At 42.5% G+C, this 25357-nt stretch overlaps 1 protein-coding gene across 9 annotated transcripts in view; it reads left to right on the top strand.

Moving 5' to 3' along the window:
• Positions 1 to 25357, top strand: part of AOPEP (aminopeptidase O (putative)) — a 193287-nt gene that overhangs the window by 4869 nt on the left and 163061 nt on the right. For 4 of the 9 annotated variants that reach the window (XM_082241564.1, XM_082241562.1, XM_082241561.1 and 1 more), the window contains exons 1-4: positions 1457 to 1591; positions 3869 to 3997; positions 5111 to 6091; positions 18370 to 18536. In XM_082241564.1, coding sequence (XP_082097690.1) covers positions 5283 to 6091; positions 18370 to 18536 — 976 coding nt within the window. In that variant the 5' untranslated portion in view covers positions 1457 to 1591; positions 3869 to 3997; positions 5111 to 5282. Of the gene's footprint in view, positions 1 to 976; positions 1592 to 3868; positions 3998 to 5110; positions 6092 to 18369; positions 18537 to 25357 lie in introns of those variants that run through there. The other 5 variants (XM_082241559.1, XM_082241565.1, XM_082241563.1 and 2 more) reach the window with 5 other exon arrangements.

The raw sequence follows: 25357 nt of genomic DNA, 5'->3' as shown, positions 1-25357 counted from the left end.
GTCTTCAATTATTGGTTATCATTGTGGCATAGATTGCCAGACCATTACCTTGTCCAATGCTTATGGCAAGATGAATTCTCCAGCCTTTGGACTAGTAGAATTCATGCCAAACTCCTGAGTTATGGAATCTCTCCCTTAGATTCCTTAAAACTAGATCAAATCACTGCTCAAAGACTGATCCGCCAAAGACTGGATGACATCAATTTACAGCGAAATTATACGCTGGGGGGAGGTGTTTGTTCGCCCCAGAACATTGGTATCACTTTAACTTACCGCGTTCCATCATACCTCTCCTCCCTTTCGACTGTTGCCCATAGGCTGGCCTTCACCAAAGCGAGGTTTAACGTTTTTCCCTCCAATGTCCTGAGACATAGATTCTCAAAGGGCCAAGCCTCCGCCATGTGCGAATGTGATAAGGAGACGCCGGAGTCGCTTCAGCACATTATGTTCACTTGCCCCTTATTCAATGTGCCACGGGCAAATTTGTTGGGATCAATCATACAGAAACTAGAGGGTACCCCACCAAAATTCCACCTTGCCCAAATCTTGCAGGATAAGGATACCCATACGACCCTGAAAGTGGCTAGGTTCCTGGTCGCTGTCCTTACCTAAAAGCGTTGCCAAGGAGACCACAAGCTAATTAAGGCGTAGTATGCCATTCCATCTTATAGTATTTTATTGTTATAGTAGTGTTTTAGCGGCTGTTTTTCCCCACGTGCACAAGCTGTTATTTATGTCTTGTTTTTATCTGTATGGGCCTACGGCCGTAATAAACTATTATTATTATATAACCTAAATCCAGCCCTGGCCTAAGGATACAACCATAGTGTAGGCGCATGACCTAGGGCAGGGGTGGCCAACTCCCAAGAGACTGCGATCTACTCACAGAGTTAAAAACTGGCAGTGATCTATCCCCTTTTTTGGGGTTCAGGTCAAAGTTGTTGAGTTTTTCCAGGGAGGAGGTAAAATGTTGAGTTTTTTAGGGGAGCCACAGTTGTTCAGCTTTGGGGGGAGCCAATGATCTAGCAGTGATCTACTGCAGATGTCCAGTGATCTACTGGTAGATCACAATCTACCTGTTGGACATGCCTGACCTAGGGGTAAGGTTCAGGGAAGGGCCTTCTGAGTAAACATGCATAGCATTGCGCCAGTACCCCACCCTGTCATACAGTTAAACATGTCACGTTTTTTCAGTGTGTACAAAGCACCCATCCCTTCTTATCCCCCCTGCTGTATACATGAAATTTCTAATGCTTGTTGGGAAAAACCCCCACCTTTTCACCCATGAGTGTGCATTGAAAATATGAGGTCAAATTATGAATTATTTTATCACTGTTTCAAGTCTTTTGATTGTGGAGATATCAGGATGATTATTCATCTGTGTTCTTGTGTACATAGTATTGCTGGCATCGTTTAAATTAGTATACACAAAAATGCATTGAGCATGTGGGAAATTCTCTTTTAATGACAGTGACTTCAACAGAAGTGGTTAATGGGATGTTAAGTGCTTTAGTGCTTTGCTTTGTTGTGATTTTATGGATTTTCTTCTGCATGATCTAAGAAGCTTGAAGCCCTCCATTGGAATGGAAAGGTGCGGTAAAAATATTGAAATGAATAATTAATATCTAATCTGTTTTAAGGCTGCAAACCTGTAACCTATTGCCTAGGAGTAAATCCTATTGAACTCAGTAGGACATACTTCTGAAGGAACTTGCCTGGTTTCTATCCATCACTCAAAGCCAACCTATGGCATGGCACAAATGTGAGGGTTCTCAAACAGCCACTTTGCTACTCTCTGATCCTTTTTGGTGCCACAGCACACTGAGCTAAGCCAAGGTTTGACTTAGCATGTCATCTGAACCTGGGTTCATGGTTAAGTTCCCTTCAGGCTAACCACAAGCTATAACCAAGAACAAACAAAATGTTGGTATAGCATGATGTGCAAACCAGGCTCTTGAGTATGCATCTTAGAGTTGGTTCAGAAATGACTGTGTCGGCACACAATCTTGGTAATTGTGTTGTGTGATTTTTTTAATAAGCAGTGACTTGAGAAATGCTACCAGTGAGTGAGGTTTGGTGGCTGCATATACCACATCTACCTGAAGGTGGCCCATGCATATTAACAGTGCTACCAGCAGCAACCTCACATGTACTCAAGATGATTGTATAGGTATTGACTATAGAGTGTATTTCTTATACAGTGTCTTTGTCTCTACCTTCTCTATCTTCACTTTCCACACCTTCTCTCTTGTTCTTTATGCTTTGTTACCTGTCAACTTGTTATATTTGTGATACTTTATAACACTATTCCAGTCTATACTACATTCATATTTTTTAACTCACACATTCTCAAAGGGTACAGTTATGACCCACCAGAACCTGGTAGGAATCTTGTGTATGAGTCACCATCTTGGTAGTGCTCAGGACTAGCACACTGAATACTGGTAACTTTGTCATAGGACTGGAACTAATAGCTCCAAAACAAAAGTTTTTTTGTACACAATAAATACTTTTCTTACTACATTGCCTATAATTCTGAATGGGTTCCTGTAAAATTTTGGTATTTAGGTTGGTGCATTATTAATTAAACTCTACTATTAATCTCTTTATCTGTTTTTCTCTTATACCAGCAAAGTATCATTGCTTTTTGTAAGAAGTTCCAATGACCATGTGCTTTGAAAGTGTTTTAAATAGAGTTTTAAATTACCAACAGTAGTAATTTGAGTGCTCAGCAATAGGAAGGTTATATCCCTTCTGGGTATGATATGGAGACAATATACAATACATTGTTATTGATAAGGATATGTAGAACATTACGCGAATACTAAAATATGGTTGGGACCTATGGTTGGGATTCATACATGCACAATCCCATATGGCCCCTGAAAAGCAGTTCCATTCTGTCTAATGCCAGATAGCATCAACAGGGCAACAAACAATATCAACATAGTAACTTGGCTGTCTGTGGCATAACTAGGACATAGTTGCTGTAAATTGGGAATAAGCAACAGTATAATGTAACAAACAACCTTACTATGTGACTATGAAATCTAAAGTGTAGCATGCATCCTTACAGAACATTTTCCAAGGTCTCAATTCATGGTCTCATAGCTAACCCATTTGTAATGTTTGGGTTAAACATACTTTAATTTTGTTTATTGTTTTGTATATTTGTAAGCTGGTTTCAATTTCTGGTTGCCAAAAGTGATTGAAAACAAATCCATGGGTGCTTATTTTTCAATGCTGAACTGTAAATTAATTACATAGAGCCACCCTTTTGCATTTCTCAAGAATTTCAGCTCAATTTTTGGTTTCCCTGTACTTAAAAAAGTTCCAAAGTCAGTTTCCCCCCTTTTTTATATTGTCCATTTTAATTGTCAATTTGCTTCCCTTGTCCTGTCTGCTTCTCTTATTTCTTTTCTACATTCAGATTAGCTATTTGCTGTTCACATAGGTACGCATATGTAATAGTTATACTTGTGAGAAGTACCATTTCTAATGCGTAGATATCATGTTCAGGGCAGAAAAACAAATGTGTACCTAGTAATATGAGACCGTGCTTTTTGCTGCTCATAACTGTATAAACATTTCTAATTATCTTAATTAGAGTAATAAACAGCATGTAGCAATGTCTAAAACCATCTTATTGATTTGTATACTGTACTAAGTGCCTGTGCTTTGTAAAACCAGCTTGCTAGAGAATACAGTTTTCTTGTGCTTCTGAATTTGGTTAATGCCTCTAATTATTACATTAGAGTCTAGTATAATGACAAAACATGAACAGACGCCATAGCTGCTTTAAAATATTGTGAATCAAAGAATAAAGGCATGGGGATATACTGACAGCAATTCCTTTCTTTGTTTTTAGATCCATTTAACAAAATCATGTTGTCTGAAAATCAACTGCCAGTGGATTTGTTTTCATGGAATGAGTAGTATCGTTATTTTAACTCTAAATGGGTCTTGTTTTGTATCATCCATATTTACATAGAAGAAGGTAATAGCAAAGAAAACTGATCTAATTGTGGAAGGGAAACACTGTTCATGCACAATGTCCTTGCTTTGGAAGACTGTCACCAAGACTTTCAAACTTGAGGGTTTATGATGTGTGTGTTAGTTTATGCCTTATTAAAACAACTATATTGTTCTTTCATGCTACCTTAGAAAATAGAAAAAAGAATGCAGTACTGTATTGATTAGAAGATAATGAAAAAACAACAAGCTCAGTAATGGTGTGCAATTTTTAATTTACTGTGTGAAGGGTAATAAATATATGTTTTGTACAATCATGAAAAACTGCTTTCTATCACAACTGGTGTTGGTGAATTTTATTTTATGTTTACTTCAGTGTGAAGGTATTTGAATATGAATGGTAGTCTTTTGTTTGCTGTGAGAAGTCTCTGATTCAGAATGTTAATGGATTTTTTAGCTATTAAGATGTAATTATATATCTGGAGTTTTTAAGTATGAAGTTGAAAAATCTCCATGAGCAATCTCAAAAGAATATTTATAATGCACTACTTGTAAATTGACTGACTTTCTTGTAATTTACCAGAAGTGCTGATATGAGTGCAGCCCTAATGTGAAAAGTACATTAATCCCTGGAGTTACATTGTATGTATTAAATTATTGCTCTCTTGAGGTATGAGACACGTGAGGCCATTTAGCTTTCAGTCATGCTTGTTACTTAGATTCATAGCACAATAATAAGCAATGCCATTCTGAGATGAGAAATTAGACATGATACATTTCACTTCTTGAAAAGGGAAAAGCAATAAAACTTTCAACTTTTCTGTAGGTTTGTAGCAATAAGATCATGTTAGTGCTGCTATATTGTTGAGGCTTCTTATATTCAGTTGACATGATATTGCACTCTGTTTCACTTTTTGTTCCCCAATTGTTATGCAGATGATTTTTCCTTTTAATTTTCTTCACTGAACTCAATTCTTCTGCAGATTGCATGGTTGGTATATATCATATGAATAGCAAACTTTAATATCTGTTCTTTAAATATTTATTATCTGGCAATAACCTTCAGTGTGGGCTGGTTCCATTTTTATAGCTCTTGTTTAAATTGACACCTGACAGTTGATTGTTTTCTTCTTCACAGGGTAAAATACAAGTTGTTATGGTTCCATTCATCGTATAAAGAACACATTATTTGAAATAATAGCCGTTTGTGACACCTGGAAAACGTAGCATACTGGCGATTGGGAAGATAATTTAAGACAAAACAAGGATTACAAAAGAGAAGTGACTGTGGCTGTATAGAAGTCTGGCATATGAAGATGGAGCTTGACATTACCAAAGATGATTTGCCCTTAATGGCAAATACTAGCCACATGCTGGTAAAGCATTATGTGTTGGATCTGGATGTAGACTTAAAAAGCCATGTAATTGGTGGCACTATAGTTCTGTTCTTTGACACTGACAGCAGATGCAGAAAAGGAGACAGCGAACAGGTGGAAGAAGCTTGTCATTCTCAGTCAGATGGAACCTGCTGTATTCAGGCACCTGAAGCCTGCTACGTTCCTGTGCCAAATGCAAGTGCTTGCTCAACTAAAAGTGGATGTAATGATTTTGCTGTCTGTGGTAAAGGTGAAAATGATACTTCTGATAAAAACCGTAGTCATGGCAACAAGGAACTGGCTTCTGGGATTTCTAGTTCAAAGAACTGCTGTGACATTGAGATTCATGGGAGTGAAGATTTTTTGCTGGTCCTGGACTGCTGTGATTTATCTGTGTTAAAGGTCGAAGAGGTAGATGTTGCTGTAGTTCCAGGCATTGAGAAATTTACCAGCTCTGCCACGTTAATGGATGCTTCCAAGGATCCAAGGGATCTTAGAAATCAGATTGTGCATAAACTTGTGACATTACCTGCAGATCATTGGAAGGAGCAGCTTCAGTTTTACAGACTGTGCAGCCAGGCACCTGCTTGTGGAGAGCTTCTGTTTGTTACTGGCGCTTGGAGCTTGGAGATCAGGAAAGCAGGTGTCCAGCTGCCCAAAGACTTCCCTCGTGCCATAAGGATATGTTACAAAACAAAGCCAGAAGGAAAATCACTGAGCTGGACTACAGACCAATGTGACAGGTATGCAACAGTTTTTGGTGTACTTGTGTTCTGTGTACTTGCTATACTTGTGTTCTGTGCCTGATGGGGCAGAGTTGAATTATAAATAACAATCTCATTTTGAGGCTGAATTCAGACAGATTGGTAGCAAAGCAGGCAGAGTTCAGTGCTCATGAAAGTGTAGCAGGATTATATCACTTTAAGTCTGGAACAAGTGAATGCATTTCTTTAAGTCTAACTATTTAAATCAGGGAACAATTGATTGGTGCATTTTGGATAAAAGGTATTCTGTAAAGCATTTTCACTTTACTATATATTTTTTCAATTACCTAGAGTTAAGAGGTCATATAACAAATCCTTTTGTAGTGAGGGCAAAATATGTTTTGTTAATAGTAAGTTAAAATGTTCTGGATGTGGTAGGTTTGTAAGTTTCTTTAACATGAAGAAAAACTTATTTTAATTTATCTGTTAGAACCTGAACATGGCTTAGCAGAAGCCAAACAGCGATTTTATCTTTCTATGCATTTATAAACAATATAATATATAATATTAACATTAATAATATAATATATTATTTAGTAGTACTAAAAGCCTAAAGCTGTAAAAATCTGAAATATTTAAGAAATTAAACAGCTTAAATATATGTAGTATATCATTTTCCTGGACCACACACCTTGTCTACTTCTCTGTTGTCATTTGGCTCACCTTATCTAATGGCAGCTTTTGGGCTCTTGGCTGTTTTGTCAATCTAATGTAGATTACAAGAGACAAGCCTTTTATTTGTGTATTTTTTCATCCCTTGACACCTGGGCTATTAAATAAATGTTTGCTTATGTAGAAAAAAATCCTTTATTAAGAGTGCAACTGGGCAAGCCCGAGGGAAATCTATGACCATATTTTTAAAAGGATACATGCATGTAGGATAAGCACTGGGGGAAGGGCAAGCTTAATCTCCCTCTCCTGGGGCCATTTCCCTAATTCCTATTCTCCTGAAGCTGCTATTTCCCTTGGTACAAAACATATAAGCACCTGTATGTTTTGTCCCATGGACAAGCAGCAACTTCAGAAAAGGATGGGGCAATTTAGCTTGGAAAAATTGTATAAGAAAAATAGTTAATGCCCCTTTCTTCAGCCGTGATCCAAATTGCTTCCCTGTGGTTGCCCTTCCCATTTTGAAAACCCATGGAGGGATAACTCATGAGTCCTACTGTCTAGTTTGACTATACAGTAGTACCTCGGGTTATAGACACTTTAGGTTACAGACTCCGTTAACCCAGAAATAGTACCTCAGGTTAAGAACTTTGCTTCAGGATGAGAACAGAAATTGCGTGGTGGCGGCAGCGGGAGGCCCCATTAGCTAAAGTGGTACCTCAGGTTAAGAACAGTTTCAGGTTAAGAATGGACCTCCAGAATGAATTAAGTTCTTAACCCGAGATACCACTGTAACATGTAAATGAGCATACTATAGTGGTAACTTCATTTACTGATAAATTCTATGCTAGGAAGCACTTATCTCTTCTGAGATGTGCTCAGTACTACCCACATATACTTTGTGGCAAGCTGGGTTTGTCCTGGAATTCTAAGTGGAGCAGATTGTTACAGACCTCTGTTATGTCTTGCTCACTTTTTATTAAAAAATCCTATGCTAATATTGGCCAGTAGTGTTTCTGCAATAACAAGAGAGAGAAGCTTCCTTTCTCCTAGACTGTGCTTGTATTAGTTCACAGTACACAGTGAAAGAAACCGTACTCAAATCTGTGTTTTGCCTAAAAAACTCAGAGTGCAACTTACACCTGTGGCTGTATTCACCTATCTGCACACTGTAACTATATTTTCATTGCCTTCTTCCTGGTTCCTTCCATGTCAGTGGGGGTCAACCACTTTGTCCCTGTCTGAACTGCCAAGCACCCCAAGCTTGGATGTACGGAGGAGACAAGCACTACTTTGTTCCATTCTCATACTCTTGTTGCTGGAGTAAGAAATGGTGTATTCTGCCCACTACTTTTACATCCTCCCTTACGGATTATGAGTTGCTACAGCTAATAGTGAACTCTCTCTCTCTCTCTCTCTCTCTCTCTCTCTGTGTGTGTGTGTGTGGCAGAAACTCATAAAATCTTTGTAAATAGTGATGTGAGTCTCTTGCCTGTTAAGGTGAGTTGCTGTTGAGTGAGAGTGAAACTTTTTACAGTAATGCTTTCAACATAGGTTGTTTTTAAGTCACATCCAATGATTCCTGCCCAGTTGCCCAGTGAATTTCTACATATGCATTGGGATTTTTCTTCTCTCCTCTGCAGCTCTCAATGCATCCTCAAAGCCCATTCTAAAGGGTCCTCAAATCTTTCAGAGAGGATTTTGGGAGTGCATGGAGAGCTGCAGTGAGGAGGAGAGGAAGACACAAGGTGAAATTCAACTTCACACTAAGGAGATCATTCTGTCAGCGAAAGGATTTTTTGACTGCCTGACATAAGAATTTCCTCTCTTCTGCTGCCTGCTGTACTCTGCTCTGTAGTTTTTCCTGAGCTTCCCAAGCAGATTTGGGGATGGTGGGGGGCATACGGGGAAGAAAGTGGTCGAGTCCCATTATGCTACTAGGATTAGTGCAGCTTAGTTGAATCTGGCCCAAAGTCCTGTGGCACAAGCACACAAATACATTTATGTGATATTGGATGTCACCTATTGCTTTTACAATAAAGCTCCCACTTAGGTACCACTAAAGTGTAAGTCATATGCATTTTTATTGTTTTGGGAGGCATTGTGGCTGAAAAGTGGTTTAAATTAAAACCAACAACCATAAAGGCAACAACATGGTAAATTATTTTTAAAGCAGCAATAACAATTAATAATTAATTCAGAATTTTACATTTGGATGACTATATTCCAAACTATGGCTGTGTACACACTCCATGGAATTTCCCCATTAGGACCTGGGGTTTGATTCAAAAGTTTGTATATCTGGAGCCACTTTAAGGATTTTCTAGCACAGAGGGTCTGCCAAACTAGAAATTAATGTTGTACTGTGTGGGAATGTATTAATATGTGGTCCCTGAAGTGCTGTTTTAAAAAAAGACTAGGCTGGTTTTCCTTTGCATTGTAAAGTTGCCTTTGAGTTCTACCACTTCATATTTCTGGAAGAAGCTCACATGACTGAATGAACTTCCAGTAAATGAAAATACATGCACATAGAAAACTTGCATACCAATAGGGGCTCTTTTAATGTGGATTTGTGAGGGCGATTTAGGAAGATACAGAAGTAGCATTGTACATAGCAAAATAATAAAGTTATATCATAACACTTTTTGACTCTGGTAGGATAATAGGGTGAAGTCTGCTGCAGTAAAGCTCATTGATGTGGGTTTTCCAGGAAAAAAAATGAATTAGGGTAATCTGCATAAATTAATTTGCATGGGAAAATTTTCAATTTGGCATTGGAACCTTTTCTGGGGGTGATTTAATCCAGCATGTTTATTTTACATGTGTTTAGTAAAAGTTAAAAGCAATGAAACTGCCAAGCTTGCTTAATATGGCATTTGCGGTTGGCATCCATTCATAATTGCTAATGAATAGGTATTAGCAGAAAAATAAAGCACTGGAAAGTTTTCTGCCCTACAACACTGGTAAAGTTGGTAAGTTGTTTGACTGTATAGTTTTTTGGGGCGCCCAGCACTGGCAGGAAATGTGCAAAGCAGGTTTTTTGTTTTGTTTTGTTTTTGTTCATCTGCTCCTGGACTGCATTTACTGCTGCTCTCCGTACAAGGAGAGGAGAGGTGCAGAATATTGCTTGAAAGACCAACCCCAATTGATTTGCAACCGCTGGTCTTGAGGCCAAGACTTCTAAGTGGGGTGGGGGAGATAAATTTCTGGGCTGACGTGACTGTTATTATTCTTTATTAAATTTATATACTGCCCTTGTTCACAAGATCTCAGGGCAGTTCACAGAATAAAAACAAGGTAAAAACACAAGTAAATAGAAAAAACCCCAATAACCACCTGTCAGGGGATGATTAGCTGCTTGTGCTTAAAATAGTGCCCCTTCAGAGTTTGTGCGGCCCCACAAACCTCTGTGTGTGACAGAGCTCCTCAGACATGTCTGCTCTAGTCACTAGTAGAGTCTGACAGTGGCTGCCTGCGGAAGCGCTTCCAGCAAAGAAGTTCCTTAACGGAAACGCGTCTCCTGGACTCACGACGTGGCAGCTTCCGGCGAAGCATGGGTCTCCCTGCAGTTGCTTCTGACACCTCCCCGCTATTTTCGCTGGAAGTGTCTCTCACCCCTTTCTCTCCCCTGCTGTTTCCTGCCTGGGCTGCTGCGTCTCTCTCAGCATTACTGAGATCCTCCTCCAGAGACCCCTCGCTCCCCCTCCTTGTCCCTGCTTTAGCTGCTGACTCTCTCCCAGTCTTTGGGAGCCCTACCACCTCCCTTTCCTCTGATGTCAGTTCCCTGACATCCACCTCCCCTCCAGGGCCCCCTTCTCCCCCGCCCCTACTCTCTCCTCTGGGCGGTGAGGAGCTGAAACCCCGAAAAGAATCCTCTTCATCTTCAGACGTCTCGAACATTTCCCTCCATCGGTCTTCGTTCCGACTCGCTGAATCCTCCTCCACCTCGGAATCAGAGAACCCCTCCAACTCTTCTTCTTCGTCGGTGGTGGCGAAGTATTCCCTCCGGAACCTCGCCACTGGCTGGGGTTTACGAGGGAATCTCTGATGAAAAGTTTCAATCAAAACCTCGTCATCTACATCCTCTGCCCTGACCCAGGTGTTTTCCGACTCCGGCTCCCCTTCCCACATTACCAAATACTCTACTTGCTCTCCCTTCCACCTGGAATCGAGAATCTCCGCTACATGGTAGCTGTGTTCTTTTTCCTCCATAGCTGGTCCCCTATTGACCCTCCCCTCTCTGTCCCCTATATACGGTGACAGCAACGACCTGTGGAACACTGGGTGCAACTTCATGTGGTTCGGTAACCGGAGTCTGAAAGCCACTGGGTTGACCTGTTGCGTGACTTCAAATGGGCCCAGTCTTTTGGGTCTTAACTTCTTACAACCTCCTTTAAATGGTAACCCTTGGGTGGACAGCCACACCTGGTCCCCCACCCTAATGCTTTCCCCTTCCCTTCTGGTTTTGTCTGCCTGCCTCTTATATTCCTCCTTCGCCCTGTTTAAATTAAGTTGGAGCTGGCGATGTATCGCTTCCATTTCTTCAACGAACTGTTCTGCGGCTGGAACGCTCCAGTTCTCCCCTTCCCCCCCTGGGAAGGCTCGGGGATGACACCCGTGATTAGCCAAAAAAGGGCTCATCCCCGTGGACACGTTCTCTGCATTGTTGTAGGCAAATTCTGCCAACGCCAGCTTCTCCACCCAATCATTCTCTCTGTCATTCACATAACACCTCAAATATTGCTGGAGGACACCATTAGCTCTTTCCGCCTGCCCGTTGGTTTCTGGATGACGGGCAGTAGAGAAATTCACCTCTACATGCAATAAGCTCATGAGCTTCCTCCAGAACCTGGAAGTAAATTGTTTCCCTCGGTCAGAAACCACCCTCAAGGGGGCGCCATGCAGCCTAAACACCTTTTCCACAAACAATTTAGCGGTTTCTTCCGCTGTGACCGCATGTGAGCAGGCTATAAAGTGGGCCATCTTGGTTAACAGGTCTACCACAACCATGATGGCTGTTTTCCCTTTGGACCTGGGCAGATCAGTCATGAAATCTATTGCCACTGCCTCCCATGGCCTTTCCGGCGTGGGTAGTGGTTCTAATAAACCTGCCGGTGCCCGCCTCTCCCCCTTGGCTCGTTGGCATCGGTCACACCCTCTCACATATTCCCGCACATCTTCCCTGACCTTGGGCCACCAGAATTCCCTGGTAACCAGCCACATGGTTTTGTGTTGCCCAAAATGCCCTGCTGTGGGGCTATCGTGCAGTTGCTTGAGTACCTTTTCCCTCAATTCCCCTTCAGGTATGTATAACGCTCCCTTGTAGTACAACGCCCCATCTCTCTCCTCAAAACCCCCGGGTTTGTCTCCCTCCCTCCTGAGACCCCTGAGTTTGTCCTGGGCGTATTCATCCTGCACCGTTCCCTCTACCAGTTCCCTTTGCCCCACCAATGCCGCCCCACACACCCAGCGGTCCTCGGGAATGACATGGGTCTCTTCGGGTGCACCCTCTCCCTCCAAATATTCAGGTTTGCGTGAGAGAGCGTCCGCCCTAACGTTCTCCGGGCCTGGTACGTAACAAATCTCAAAGTTAAATTTGGAGAACTCCTGGGCCCATCTCAACTGCCGTTGGTTGAGCACTCGCGCAGTTCTCCAATACTCTAGATTCTTATGGTCCGTGCACACTTGCACCTTCTGTTGTGCACCAATTAGCAGGTGCCTCCATCTCCGGAAGGCCTCATGAATCGCAAGAAGTTCCCGGTCGTACACCGTGTAGTTCCTCTCAGATTTGTTCAGCTTTCGCGAAAAGAAGGCACACGGTCGCCACTCTGACCCCTCCTTCCCCGGCTGCAGAAGAAGCACCGCCCCTATGGCTCTGTCAGAAGCGTCTGTTTCGACCCTCAGCTTTTTTTGTAAATCCACATGTAGAAGTTGTTCATCAGAGGCGAAGGCCCTTTTCAGTTCCTCAAACGCTCGCTCCGCCTCCCCCGTCCAAACAAACTTCTTTTTACTGCTGAGACAGTCCGTGATGGGCGCCGTCAGGTGGGCGAAGTTTCGGATGAACTTACGATAAAAGTTTCCAAACCCTAGGAACCTCTGCACATCCTTCTTGGTCTTGGGTGTTTTCCATTCCAGCACCGCTTGAACCTTGCCGGGGTCCATGGCCAACCCCTTGTCTGACAAGCGGTACCCCAGGAATTCCACCTCCTTGGTATGAAACTGACACTTCTCCAGTTTCACCCACAGTCTGTTGGCTTGCAGCCTGCTCAACACTTCTCTGACGTCTCTCACATGTTGCTCCTCATTCTCCGAATACACCAACACGTCATCTAAGAAGGCCACGCAATTCTTGTAGAGCAAAGGCCCCAGTACGTGGTTCATGAAGGCTTGAAAACACGCGGAGCCTGTTTGTAATCCAAAAGGCATAACGAGGTATTCAAATGCCCCCAAAGGGGTGAACATGGTGGTCTTCCATTCATCCCCTTTCCTTATACGTATCAGGTTGTACGCCCCCCTTAGGTCCAGCTTTGTAAAAATCTTTCCTTTTCGCACCCTGGTCAAAATATCATCAATCCTGGGCATAGGAAAAGCCGCCGGCTCTGTCACTGCATTTAGGCGCCGAAAGTCACATACCAGCCTCGGCTTGTCCGTGTTTTTTTTATCCACAAAAAACACTGGGCTACCCCCCGCTGCCTTGGACTCTCTGATGAAGCCTCTCTTCAGGTTCTTGTCAATGAACGCTCGCAACTCCTGCATTTCCCTGTCTGACATGGCATACAACTTGCCTACAGGAAGCTGTGCTCCAGGGAGTAAATTGATCTGGCAATCAAAGGGCCTATGCGGGGGTAGTTGGTCAGCTTCCTTCTCGCTGAACACGTCGCTGAGATCAGCATACTGTGGTGGCACCTTCCCCTTCTCCATTACTTCAGTCCCTGCTAGGGTGGCTTGGGCCCCTGCTGACCCCTTTTCCCCCCTGCAGTGTTCTAAGCAATGTGCTGAACCGAAGGAAACCACTCTTTGATGCCAGCCCACCAGCGGATCATGTAAGGCTAGCCAGCTCATTCCCAAAATAATGGGAGCGCCTCCCAAGGTGGCCACATTAAACGCTATCAGTTCTGTGTGCCTTGCCACCCTCATTATCATTGGGACGGTCTGCAAGCTAACTCCTCCTCCCAACAGTTCCCTGCCATCGATCGTGGTCACCTGCAGGGGGTTGCTTAAAGGGATAGTCTGTATCTGATGTTCAGCAGCAAACTCCTTGCTCATAAAATTGCAGGAGCTGCCTGAGTCCAACAGCGCCTTTATTTTTAGGGGGTGTCCATTTTGCAGCTCTAGCGACACTTCAATCACTAGAGCAGGTCGAGGAGCTTCTGGCACGGGCACTTTCACTGCTCTTTGGCCTGGCTGCAGTGCCCTGACGTTGGCAACCAGGCGTTGGCTTTTACCTGCTCCGTTTCTCCCTGCTCTTCCCCCTCAACTGCTCCCACCATCCCTTGCCATTCCTTCCTCTGGGGGCAGACTCTGGCAAAGTGGCCTGGCTGTTGGCAGAGATAGCATTTCCGGGCTCCCTTTCCCTCCTTCTTCGCCCCCTCACTGGGCTTTGAAACTGCGCGCGCGCGGGCTGTTCCGATTTCCATCGGCTCTGCCGGCGGGAAAGCTGGCTCAGGAATGTCTGGAATGCGTAACTCCTTCCAACGTTCCCCTCTCCCTTCCCGCCTCTCCAAGGCTCTTGCCTCCTGGCGCGCTCCAATGGTCAGCGCAGATTTGGTCAGCTGATCCATAGACACCGCCCTGGGGCTCCTGGCCAGCTCGTCTTTCACAGCTGAAGAAAGACCTTCTTCAAATAGCATCTGAATGGGTGCTGCCGATAAATCCCACCCCAATCTGTGAATCAGCATGGTAAATTCAGTCCAGTACTCACGGACAGATCTGCTTCTCTGCTTGCAAGCCATTAGCTGTCTGCGCACCACCCCTTCCTCAATATCGCTGGAAAACATGATATCCATTGCACGAAAGAATTTCATAGTGTCCTTTAGGATATCGTTGTGCGTTGCCATCAGGGGTCGAACCCAGTCCCGCGCCCCCTTCTCAAGATGCCCAATTACGAAAGCAACTCGCGATTCCTCATCAGGGAACTCATCAAACTGCACATTCAGGGCATATTGCATCTCAGTCCTAAAGGCATGGTAATCCTTGGGGTCCCCCCCAAACTTCTGCACCAATCCTGGTACCTTTCTGGGGAACTGAGTGGTTCTCCCCTTTTTGTCAGCATCCTGAGCCCTTCTCTCCTCGAGCCTCGCCGTCTGCAGCGCAAGTTGGACCTCCAGAGCTTGATACCTTTCTTCCAAGCTTGGACCAGCTCCAACCCCTGCCTCTCCGGTTCCGGCTGGGTTGCTCATGATGCTTTCTCCTGCACAGGCAGCGTACAGAGACTGTCAGACTGCTGTCAGGGGATGATTAGCTGCTTGTGCTTAAAATAGTGCCCCTTCAGAGTTTGTGCGGCCCCACAAACCTCTGTGTGTGACAGAGCTCCTCAGACATGTCTGCTCTAGTCACTAGTAGAGTCTGACAGTGGCTGCCTGCGGAAGCGCTTCCAGCAAAGAAGTTCCTTAACGGAAACGCGTCTCCTGGACTCACGACGTGGCAGCTTCCGGCGAAGCATGGGTCTCCCTGCAGTTGCTTCTGACACCTCCCCGCTATTTTCGCTGGAAGTGTCTCTCACCCCTTTCTCTCCCCTGCTGTTTCCTGCCTGGGCTGCTGCGTCTCTCTCAGCATTACTGAGATCCTCCTCCAGAGACCCCTCGCTCCCCCTCCTTGTCCCTGCTTTAGCTGCTGACTCTCTCCCAGTCTTTGGGAGCCCTACCACCTCCCTTTCCTCTGATGTCAGTTCCCTGACACCACCCTTCCCAGAAACACATTTAAAAGGCTGTAGAATATTAATCAGCCCAAGGCTTGGTTGGAGAGTAACATTTTTGACTGGTGCCTACAAATATAAAATGAAGGTGCCAGGTGAACCTCCCTAGGGAGAGCATTCCACAAATGGGGAGCCACTGCAGAAAAGGCCCATGCTTGCGTTGCCACTCTCTGGACCTCACATGGAGGAGGCACATGAAGAAGGGCCTCAGATGATGAATGCAGAGTCTGGGACTGTTTGTATGAGCAGAGGCTATCCTTGAGGTCCTGAGCCATTTAAGGATTTTTAGGTCAAAACCAGCACTTTGAATTGGGCATGGAAACTATTTGGCAGCCAGTGCAGTTGGGCCAGGTTCGGTGTAGTATGTTCAAACCGTCTTCCCCAATGCTGCTGAGTTCTGCACCAGCTGAAGCTTCCAAACCATCTTCAGAGGCAGCCCTACATATGTGTTGCATTAATCAAACCTAGAGGTCACTGGAGTGTTAGGCTATCCCTGTCCAGATAAGGGCACAGCTGGGCCACAAGCCGAAGCTGATGGAAGGCACTCCATGCCACTGAGGCCACCTGCGCCTCAAGCTACACCAGATGAGTGAAGAGTACTCCCAAGCTACGTACCCGCTCCTTCAGAGGAATTGTAACCCCATCAAGAGCAGGCAACTTCCCATCCATTCGGTCTAGGGAACCACCCTCTAACAGTGCCTCAGTTTTATCTGGATTGAGCTTCAGTTTGTTTTCCATCTTTTTGGTTTTTCTGGAGTGTTTGTACTTTGTGTTAGGCTAATGAGACAGATTGGCGATACTGTTGGTATACTGCCCACTCTACTGCCCAACCGTCCCCCTGCCTGAGCTGACACATATGATATCTGACATTGCATTAAGAGGTCCTAAGACTGTTAATGTCAACCATCACACAGAGGGGCTGTTTGGGACTTCATGGTCACCATGACAACCATGGATCTGTCTAAGCATGTTATTGGGTAACTTACCCAGGCACTCTGAGGTCCTTCTCTGGATTCCTCTTCTGAGGGTGATAATAAGGGAGAGGGCCTTTTCAGTTGTTGTCTCCTCCTTATGGAATGTCCTACCCAGTGAGGTCTAATGCCTTTGTTGACATATTTTCAGTGCCAGGTAAATACTTAGCTTTTTTCACAGACTTCGGATGGACTGGGATGATTTTGGCCTACTGTTAGTGTGCTGCCAAAGCTTCTCAGGGCTGTTATGAGGTGTGAGTGTAATGAATTGTAGGTGATGTTTGAAAATGTTAATGTTTTATATGATTATGAAACAAGATGCTGTATATTTATGTTTTTAAAGGTAGGTTGCTTGGAGACCTTTTAGTTAACAAGTGACTTAACAAGTCTAATATTTCTGTTCCATGAATTAACAGTTCATTAAATCACTGCCTAATGTAGTGTAGTCTGGTGAATAGGTGGACGTTTCCCACTAGAGTTTGTGAGGATTTAAAAAAGAAGAGTGGCAGTCAGTTCCATAAAGGCATTCTTATGAATATTTTTAGCTCTAGCGTTAAAGTCTCTCTGTGTGGAAGGATAACAGCATGCGTCAGGTAACAGGTGGTCTGGCTGTGCTTCCTCTCCCTTCAGTGAATATCATGATAAAAGAGTGGGTCCTGCTGGGCTACTGCAGTAAAAGTCTTGAGAAGACAGAAATAAAAGGTCACTGGGCCGTGCAGCTTCCTAACAATTTCATTTAAAATTTTGTACTTAACATGTGAAAGTTTGAAAATTTGAATAGACTTTCTGTATCTCTGGAAAGAAGTGTGACCAGAATAAATTAATTAGATTATAAACTACTCATTTCAGAGAATTAACAACATTCTAGCTGTCATATGTACAAAAAAGAATCCTGTGTCTGATCTGTTGGTCAACCACGCTTTGTTTAGTCCAGACTGGCATGCTGATGAAAATTCTGAATCCAGACTAGTGCCATACAGGTGGACCTATGCTGATAGAAAGGTGGCAAAACCTGCCCCAGTTCAGACCATGAAATGGCCAGAGGCTAGGACAGGCTTAGCCCCCATTCCAAACAACTCCTTGAATACAACCTTTGTCTATTTTCTACATATGTGAGTGGCTGCCATTCACTAGTGTGGGGAAAGCAAAGCGCTGGACTTGGGAAACCATTGTGGACCCAGCCTGCCTTCCCTCACTAATACTGGGTGACCTGACCCTCAGTGACAGGGATTCTGCAGGAAGCTGCAGTGTCACAGTCTGTGGACTGCCCTGATAGTCATTGTGCTCCCACACTGGAGAACTGCACTTACAGCAGCCAGACCATCCTTTCACACAGCCAGTCAAACCTGCCTTAATGGCAGGCATTTTCTTGTTATAAAATAATTGATCAATTTATGGATATTTCCATAATATCTGTGACATTTGATCATCTATATCTGATATTTGATCAGTTTGTGGATATTTCCGTACTATGACATGATTCTAAGTAGTGAAAAAGTGTTCTTCTTTTGTAGCAAATATGTCTTGTGTTTCTGTCCTGCCTTATGGTTGCCAAGAAATGAAAGGGCAACCCAGACGTTATTTAAATTGCATTTAAAGATGCATTTTTAAAAATCCAGTGTTTTATTCTTTCTTCTGAGGACAGAAGGAGACGAGATGCACTGTGGGTATTGATACTTTTAATTTCCATTCCTACTGGGAACTTGGTTTTCTGCAGTTATGGTGTACATTGCTTCACTCTTATCTTTTTTTCTTCCCTATAGGCCATGTGTTTATACAGCGGGGTCTCCAATAAACAACAGGGCCCTTTTTCCATGCCAAGAACCGCCTGTTGCCATGTCAACATGGCAAGCTACAGTCCGAGCAGATGCATGCTTTGTTGTTTTAATGAGTGGTGAAAATGTAGCGGAACCAACAGAATCTGAAGAAGGTACAGCATGTATTTGCCATCTGAATGTATGACATTTAATAAGTGTTTTATATCAGAACAGAGCTTCTGCCACATACAGTAGTCCTTTAAAATTCTCAGGCTCTCCTTTTTAATTAACCTTGCTTTGACTCCGCCTCTTTCTGATGCCCATTGCATTCTACTTTCTTTTACATGTCCCATTCCTTTATTGGTCTGTTTCTTCTAGTTATGTCTTCATTCGTGGTTAATCCCTTTCTCTCCTTGCAAAGTCTTGGACTTGCAGGAGTTAGCAATTTTGTAGATGTCACAAAACGCATTACTATCCTTTTACTTAGCTGAAGAGACTAATAACAATAATATCTTCATCTATCATAACAACTCATAAGATATGAAATCCTGATCTAAAATGTTTGTGACTGTGTTTACTTGTGATATTGGAATGGTGTTCTTATGTCGTGGATGAAATCAGAGTGATATATTAATTAATAATATAGTGATCAGACTATTTATTTTATTTCATTTCATAATTTTTCTGTACTGCTTGATTGTAAGAATAAGCCTCAAAGTGGTTTACAGAAAGTATTGGTGTAGAACTGGGGAGATGTAGGTTTGAATCCTCACCACTAAAGCTCCCTGGGTAACTTGGGACACTCACAGTCTTTCAGCCTAACCTACCTAAAAGGGTTACTGCAAGGATAAACTGGGGAAGGAACCATGAAATAAATGTGCCAAATAAGTAAATGTGCAAAATATTCTTATAGTGGATACTGCACTGGGCCTGCCTAAAGGCATTTTTTTGTTTTTGTTGGGTTGTCAGATCTTTGGACTGAAATATATTTTGTTTTAGCAAATCTTTTAGAAATGTGCAAGGCTCATTTCTGCTTTTCCATTTTGGTGTAGGCATCGAACCAGTTTGCCTGACTTTAAAATTCAATCCAAATGCCTTGATCATTGCTGCGGGGGGGGGGGGGCGCTATAGTGGACCAGCTATCTGCTGGCATCTTTAGGCTTCCACTGGAGTGGGGTAGGGGCTCCAGCAGCTGTGCAGGCACCCAATACAGCTGTGGAAAGCTCAATGTGTGGAACATTACTGCTGACAATATTGCCAGTGGTGGCCGCCTTAGGGCATTAAAACAAAAGTTATGGGTGTAAAGCCAACCATGAGTCCATCAGATCCTAATCTGCTCTTTCTCCCTGAGATGGAATAGCATGGATCTGGCACAGAAAAAAATCATCACCTGCACCTTCTCTCCTGGTTTTCAACCACTCTACTCTTTCTCACTGCTCCCAGGCCAGATTTATTGCTTTATTAGTTTTAACCAACTGAAACCCAGATGCATGTTACAAACACAAGTAGGGAGATGCAGTGCAATCCTCTGTATGTTGCTCGGAAGCTACCTAGAAGTCTTAGAGTGCAATTTCCTGACTATTAGTTATAGTTTATTTCTGTGGTGATTTTTGACTGAAAATTCTCCAAATATGGCTCCCCAAAGTTAATACAAATGCAAATTTCAAACAATTAAATGCAACTTTCAAAGAAAATAAATAGATGGCAATAATATTCTTTAGAAAAACAAAACTAGGGTTGCAGAGGATTCTAGTTTGCTCTGCATTTTTGAATGAAGCTTCCTGTTTTGCTCTCCTCAGATTCCTGTATGGATAAAAACATAGATCATGAACCATGCAAAGGTGCCATACTTATGAGGTAGTCCAAGGGCTGCCCCTTCCTTTTAATGTTCTCTAAATTTTGGACTGCTTAGAACAACTCCGGGGAGGCATGGTTAAAAGTCTCACATGATATTGTCCCAGGAAGTGACTGTGTATCATAATGTACAGCCCCTTTCTGTGGAACTGTACTTGGGTCGGGAGGGGAGAAGCACTTTGCCAGGAAGGGACTGTAGATTATGTTGTACATTCCCTTCCTGGGAACATTTTAAAAAGAAATATCTTAGTGCATGGCCATGGAGCTGCTTTATGCAGCTCTGAACGTTGAAGACAAAGGCAAACCTTGGCCCATGTCATGAGTACTGTTTGTCTGTGTAAAAATGGGGTGAAATGGAGCTTCTTTTTTAAACAAAATGAGCACAAGATGGGAATACAGTGATTTGTCCATCCCTAAACAAAAACAACAGTGCATTGCATCCTGATGTATATTGTGGGCCTTCTCACAATAACAATTTCTGCTTGGGTAGGATGTGTCATGTCAGTTGTATAAGAATTATGTATGGATTTTATTCATTCATTCTTTTTATTTGTATGCCACTTTCCCACACAAAAACCATGCACAAAGCGGCTTATTTGCAATAATTTCTAGAAGGCTTTTCAATATACAAAAGACTCAGCTAGATTGGTAAATAAAAAGCATTTTATATGCGTTTTATATGTGATATAACACTGTGACACCAGATGGCGCTGTGGAGTCTCATCTTTTCCTGTTGGATTTCCTTGTATGAGTTTACAACGCATTTAACTGAATCGCTTCTCTGACATGTCTAGACCTAGCCTTAACTGTTCTTATCCTGATTATATGCATGCTACTCAGAAGTAAATCCCACTCAGTTCATTTTGGACATTTTCCACATATAGGTGTTTATAACTGGAATCTTAGAACCTTCCTCAAACACTTTAAGATATATGGTGACAATGTATGTGAATGATTTCTGTAACTGAAATCATGTTTATGAAATGCTACATATTTTAGCAGTTTAACCAATTCTGACATTATGCTGCTAATAATTTGGTTTAAAAATGTTCTGTGCAAATCAGTGCCAGATTAATATAATATTTTAGTGGATTTTTTTTAAAAAAAGCAAATGTAAAATCTTTTTAAATATTATTCTGAAGGCAGGGAACAACAATCCAAACTTAAACCAAAGTCAGCAATATCATTAATTGAAGGGGATAATAATAATAATAATAATAATAATAATAATAATAATAATAATTTATTATTTATACCCCGCCCATCTGGCTGGGCCTCCCCAGCCACTCTGGGCGGCTTCCATAGAAACCAAAAATACAGTAAAATATCACACGTTAAAAACTTCCCTGAACAGGGCTGCCTTAAGATGTCTTCTGAATGTAAGGTAGTTGTTTATCGCTTTGACATCTGCTGGAAGGGCGTTCCACAGGGCAGGCGCCACTACCGAGAAGGCCCTCTGCCTGGTTCCCTGTAGCTTTGTTTCTCGCAATGAGGGAACCGCCAGAAGGCCCTCGGCGCTGGACCTCAGCGTCTGGGCAGAACAATGGGGGTAGAGACGCTCCTTCAGGTATACTGGGCCGAGGCCGTTTAGGGCTTTAAAGGTCAGCACCAAAGGGTTTAATAATTCTTTAGGATGGCACGCCTATTTGTGGTATGACAAGGTAAAAACACATAAAATGTTCAAAAACCATATTGTCAGAAAAGCAATCTTTACAGTCTGGATAAAATATAAGGACTTGTTAGAAAGTAAGACCCCGAGGTGGCTTTCACCAGTGGAGGCCAAGGCGCGGAAAAGATTCAATATGGAGGCCGGATGGCCGACATATGGCGAAATAATAGAAAAAATTGGAGACAACTGGAGATTACAGAGTTTTGAAAAATTAAAAGACAAGGTGCAGGATTGGTTTCATTATGCCCAAATTCAAGAAGTATTTAAGACGGATAAAAAAAATACAGGTTTTCAGGTGGAAAAATCGAAACTAGAGACAGAATTGTTAGAACCTAGGACTAAGTTATTGTCTAGAATGTATAACTTGCTGCTTAAATGGAATACTCAGGATGAGACAGTTAAATCGGCCATGATAAAGTGGGCTCAAGATATTGGGCACAACATCATGTTTGAAGACTGGGAAAGGTTATGGACCACCGGTATGAAATTTACGGCATGCAATGCCCTGAAAGAAAACATTATGAAAATGATATACAGGTGGTACATGACCCCAGTCAAACTAGCAAAGATATACCATTTGTCTGACAATAGATGTTGGAAGTGTAAAGAGGCCGAAGGGACATTCTTTCACCTGTGGTGGACATGCCCTAGGGTGAAGGCCTTCTGGGAAATGATCTATAATGAGCTAAAAAAGGTGTTTAAGTACACCTTCCCTAAGAAACCAGAGGCCTTCCTCTTGGGCATCGTCGGCCAAAAGGTGTCAAAGAAGGATAGAACGTTTTTTATGTACGCAACTACAGCAGCAAGGATTCTTATAGCAAAATACTGGAAGACTCAAGACTTGCCCACACTGGAAGAATGGCAAACGCAGCTGATGGACTACATGGAATTGGCTGAGATGACTGCCAGGATCCGAGACTTGGGAGAAGAAGCAACGGAGGAGGAGTGGAAAAAATTTAAGGACTATTTGCAAAAGTTTTACAAATTATATGAATTATAAGATTTCGCACGACTGGGAAAAAACAGCTCCAGCAAGGAGAGTGAAGGACAATGAAAATAAATAATGAATTAATGAAAGGAATAAATGTTTAAAGGGTGGAAAGATAAGTATATTGGCTGATTAAAGTAATATGACAATAAGTAATTTAAACCAAAAAGTAAGCTTTAAGGTAAAAGAAAGAAACGTATGAAACAAGGATATAATTTGTTGAAATTTTATTTGTTAAGAATGCAATGCAGGGGAGACGTGGGGAAGTTCGATAATGGACTGGAACAAGCTTGGAAATAACCAATTTCTTTTCTTTTTTTTTTCTTTTTTCTTCTTCTTTCTGTAAATGCATAAGTTTTCTGTATAACTTGTTGAATAATCTCTATCTGGAAAAAAACAATAAAACATTATTATATAAAAAAATAAAATAAAGGTCAGCACCAACACTTTGAATTGTGCTCGGAAACGTACTGGGAGCCAATGTAGGTCTTTCAAGACCGGTGTTATATGGTCTTGGCGGCCGCCCCCAGTCACCAGTCTAGCTGCCGCATTCTGGATTAGTTGTAGTTCCCGAGTCACCTTCAAAGGTAGCCCCACGTAGAGTGCATTGCAGTAGTCCAAGAGGGAGATAACCAGAGCATGCACCACTCTGGTGAGACAGTCCGCAGGCAGATAGGGTCTCAGCCTACGTACCAGATGGAGCTGGTAAACAGCTGCCCTGGACACAGATTTGACCTGTGCCTCCATGGACAGCTGTGAGTCCAAAATGACTCCCAATAATGATGATACATGGCGGGGCAACATATACAAGAACTGTTAAATTAAATCAAATCTATTTCAATGTGCTTTTTATGAGAATAAGTGATGTAAAATATATTACGATCAATCCTAAAACAATTTAAATTGCAATAATATACTTAGAATGCTATTTTCACATATAGCACTATTGTTCCAAATGTAGAAATAATGTTGCTTCAAATAATATATTTCTGCATAGCTTGTGAACAGATTGGAATCCTCCACCAGTTATTTACATGCAAAGTTTTGTTTAAAATGTGCTGTAGGAACTGCAGGAAACTTGAGTCACAGTTCAAAGTCTTGCCAGTGTTTCTGCATACCAGTTGGACCATTTCAGTGCCACATGGAAATTTGCATTGCTTCCATGAATATTTCTTTCATTTCCACCCTAGGTGGTGCTGTGTCCAAGGGAGCCACACAAGGGCATACTCTTGAGACAATAGCACCAAAAATACTAGAGGAAGATGAGAATTTAACATTAAGGGCAGAAAGGCAAAGAAAAGAGAAAAGCTGCATCAGGAACAGAGAAGAAGACAATCAAGTTTAGTTAGTTAATTTTTTTAAAGTTCAGTGAGTTCTTTGAAACAATAAAAGGAGGAATAATAAGAATTAAAATGAGATTAATGAGACTGCAAGTGAAAATAGACAAATGACTGAATCCTTTGTAGTTTCAGGAAATATCATGCATAATTGGAATACAACATAGGTATGTGAACATAGTTTCAGAATTTCTAGCTGTGGTGAGGACTAAAGCTGCTACAATCCACGAATCCTGTAGAACCTTGATAATAATAAACTATAGCTTGGATCATAGCAAGGCTTCTGTAAATGGAAGGGCTGGGTTCACAAGAGGACTTCGTTCATGAAGGGCTCAAGATCCAGTGAAGGATCACACTGCTTGAAGGGAAGGGAGAGTGTCAGTTTTTACTGACTTCCAAGCCCTGTGCCTCCTCTCATGCTGTCCCGGAGACTCCCCCAATCCTGCAGAGCAAATTTTCCAGTGGCACAGGGGGCTGAAGGGAGAGAGGGAATTAGGAAGGGTCACACCCACCCTTTCATTGAGGGGAGAATCACATGAATCAAGGTTTGCTCAGGGCACTCCTACTAGGGTAAACAAACTCAAGACCCCAGTCTATGTGTCAACAGGAAGGGTCCTAAAATCGTAGTAATCATTTCATAATTTTGAAGTGTTCACAACAGTTCATATGCATTTTCTTAGTAATCCTTACTGAGATGAACATTAACATAATTAAGCAACAATTATCCCCATACAGTGGTACCTCGGGTTAAGAACTTAATTCGTTCTGGAGGTTTGTTCTTAACCTGAAACTGTTCTTAACCTGAGGTACCACTTTAGCTAATGGGGCCTCCCTTTGCTGCCACCACGCAATTTCTGTTCTCATCCTGAAGCAAAGTTCTTAACCCGAGGTACTATTTCTGGGTTAGCGGAGTCAGTAACCTGAAGTGTCTGTAACCTGAAGCATCTGTAACCCGAGGTACCACTGTATTTCAGAAGAAAAATTGAGGGTGAGAAGTAGTGACTTACCCAGGAGTCAAACTCAGCATGATGGGAGAATCCACATTTATTTAGCTATCAATTTACATCTAGAATTGGGGGAAGCTGTCTCTTATATGCAGAAAATGTTGTGCACACATGTGAATATAGGGACATTTCTCCATTTTAC

Source organism: Podarcis vaucheri, assembly GCF_965113315.1.
Source record: "Podarcis vaucheri genome assembly, chromosome: 11".
In the NCBI taxonomy this organism is placed as follows: Eukaryota; Metazoa; Chordata; class Lepidosauria; order Squamata; family Lacertidae; genus Podarcis; species Podarcis vaucheri.
Note: the sequence above shows the minus strand (reverse complement) of the source record. Positions and strands in the feature narration are given on the sequence as shown.